The 2,295-nt window shown below is 43.1% G+C and overlaps 1 protein-coding gene across 1 annotated transcript; it reads left to right on the forward strand.

The window, feature by feature from the left end:
* The first annotated feature begins 275 nt into the window (after window positions 1-275).
* Window positions 276-1,936, forward strand: LOC103523340 (ketohexokinase-like). The gene is made up of 3 exons (XM_026832942.1): window positions 276-421; window positions 782-1,106; window positions 1,505-1,936. The coding sequence occupies exons 1-3, from the start codon at window positions 309-311 to the stop codon at window positions 1,754-1,756; spliced, it is 690 nt and encodes a 229-aa protein (XP_026688743.1). The 5' UTR covers window positions 276-308; the 3' UTR covers window positions 1,757-1,936.
* Window positions 1,937-2,295: the final 359 nt, after the last annotated feature.

The raw sequence follows: 2,295 nt of genomic DNA on the forward strand, positions 1-2,295 counted from the left end.
ATAATTCTCCCTCGACTTTTCAGTCAAACCCAGAGTACTGCCGCAGCTGATTCATCAATATCCTACCTACGTATTGTTATTTCCACTAAAGTACATTAGTACCAGTTTCAGGTCAATCGTTCCAGTAAAATTGGCTTAAAAAAAATGCCTGTCCAAAAACGGAAAAGTATGGTTAGAAAATGTCCGCCCTGGCCGGGATTTGAACCCAGCACATTCGTATGTATAAATCTAGTTCTTATAATTCTTATAAATATAATTCTCCCTTGACTTTTCAGTTAAACCCAGAGTACTGCCGCAGCTGATTCAAAATGGAGTCAGACAATGTTCTCGAGGAACCGAAGAAAATCTTGTGTGTGGGACTGGTGTGTGTAGATCTTATCCAAATATGTGAGAGTTTCCCTAAGGAAGATTCAGATCAAAGGTAAGAGGTTCCTATTTCCGGTACCCACTTATAAATTGTATACATACTTGGGTGACTGATAAAAGTTGCACCTGGATTGCCTTCAATTGCTAGCAGAGTCAGACATTTTTCTGGTGCAAACTGTTCTACTTTCATGACTTGTTGTTTAAGGGACCAACTCAGTCTCTAAAGGACAACTAGTATTGAGTAGCCATGGAAATAATAACGGATCCCAAAAAACTTCGCGGGCCACAAAAATGGTCTGGTGGACCACATTTGGCCCGCGGGCCGCTAGTTGGAAATCGCTGAATTCTACAGTACCGGACTTGCCCCCCGGTACCGCTATGAATGTAATCATTTGTGTCGTTTGCCTGCTTTCAGATGTCTAGAGCAGAGATGGCAGAGAGGTGGTAATGCCTCCAACAACTGCACTGTATTGTCACAACTAGGAGCACCCTGCGAGTTCTTCGGCACTGTCAGCAAAGGCGTGTTTGCAGATTACGTTGAGTGTGACTTTCGAGATCTGAACATCAGCTGTGATAACTGCATTGTCCACGAAGGCTGTGACTTCCCCCTGTCATCTGTGATTATCAACAAGGAGAACGGGTCTCGAACCATCATCCACAGCAATAGAAACCTACCAGAACTAACCGCCAAGGATTTTCACAAGTTGGACCTTAGCAAATACTGTTGGATCCATTTTGAAGTAAGAAATTACTTTGTAGTAAAAAAAAAAAAAATAGAAAAGTCGGTATCCAGCTAGAATAACACCTTGTCCACAACAGTTCCCAACAGAGTACCAGCCTAGTTAGCTTAAGGCCTTAGAGGGTAGTGCGTCTGCCTTGTAAACGCTAGGCCGTGGGTTGGATTCTCGCCAGGGGCGGATTTTATCCTGAACGGATAATGTTCCTTCTCGGAACTGTTGGCTTTCTCCTATCCCGTCTTCCTTCTCTCTTCGATTTCGGAACGATAAGACCTTAGCATTTACAGTTCCCTCTATCAAACCTCTTAAAAAAAGTTTATACCTAGGTATTCCATTTTATTTTACTCTGTTCTATTCTTTTTTAGGACATTCTTTTTTTAATTCTATTATTTCTATCCCAGGGCAGACGAAACACTTCGGCCATTTCCGCCATGATGCGTCGCGTGGTTCACTATAACGAAGAAGAACGAAGTGAGAATCAGCCTCGCGTCAGACTCTCCGTGGAATTGGAGAAAGCCAACCGTACCCAGCTTCTAGATCTGATACCACTGTGTGATGTGTCCTTTGTGGGCAAGGACTTTGCCACGTCCCAGGCCTACAGTACGATGAGTGATACGATACGACTGTTGAAACCCAGCTTATCACCCGGGTAAGGCTTAAAAAATGAAGAAAAAAAGATGAGTTTGTTTTTGTTTCACCGCCGTTTTATTTCGTAGGAAACAACTGCTACATTAGACTCCTGTGGTCTGTGTCGTAGCATACTCATCCCGTAGTATGCTTTTCATCAGATATCAGACGGGCGATAAGAGATATAATACTTCCCATTTAGGTGCTGGGTCAACACGAGAACACCAGAAAGTAACCCGTTGAAATATTTGCAATCGAAAAACGAGTACAAATTTTTGTCGATGGTGGGATTCGAACCCGGGACCTTCTGCATGGCAAGCAAGCACGTTACCACTGGACCAACCGTGCCCCCCGATATTACCGATATTATTTATTTGCCGATATTACCTACACACTATCCCCAATTTCAGTTACACCCTGTATTGTATCGTTTACGCTGCATGTTCCTACAGCGAGTAGCTTTGATAATATGAAATACAGTACCAATAAACAACTTGGCCATCACCAGAAGAATTATAACCTCTTGGTGAGGTCAGGATGGTGCGCCAGTGCAGGAGATAAAAAA

Source organism: Diaphorina citri, unplaced genomic scaffold (assembly GCF_000475195.1).
Source record: "Diaphorina citri unplaced genomic scaffold, Diaci psyllid genome assembly version 1.1 scaffold19757, whole genome shotgun sequence".
In the NCBI taxonomy this organism is placed as follows: domain Eukaryota; kingdom Metazoa; phylum Arthropoda; class Insecta; order Hemiptera; family Psyllidae; genus Diaphorina; species Diaphorina citri.

Excerpts from the sequence above, each read along its gene's own strand:
- LOC103523340 (XM_026832942.1), top strand. The coding sequence starts at position 309 with ATGGAGTCAGACAATGTTCTCGAGGAACCGAAGAAAATCTTGTGTGTG. Across the intron at positions 422-781 it reads AAGGAAGATTCAGATCAAAG|ATGTCTAGAGCAGAGATGGC; the intron begins GTAAGAGGTTCC and ends GCCTGCTTTCAG. Across the intron at positions 1,107-1,504 it reads ACTGTTGGATCCATTTTGAA|GGCAGACGAAACACTTCGGC; the intron begins GTAAGAAATTAC and ends TTTCTATCCCAG.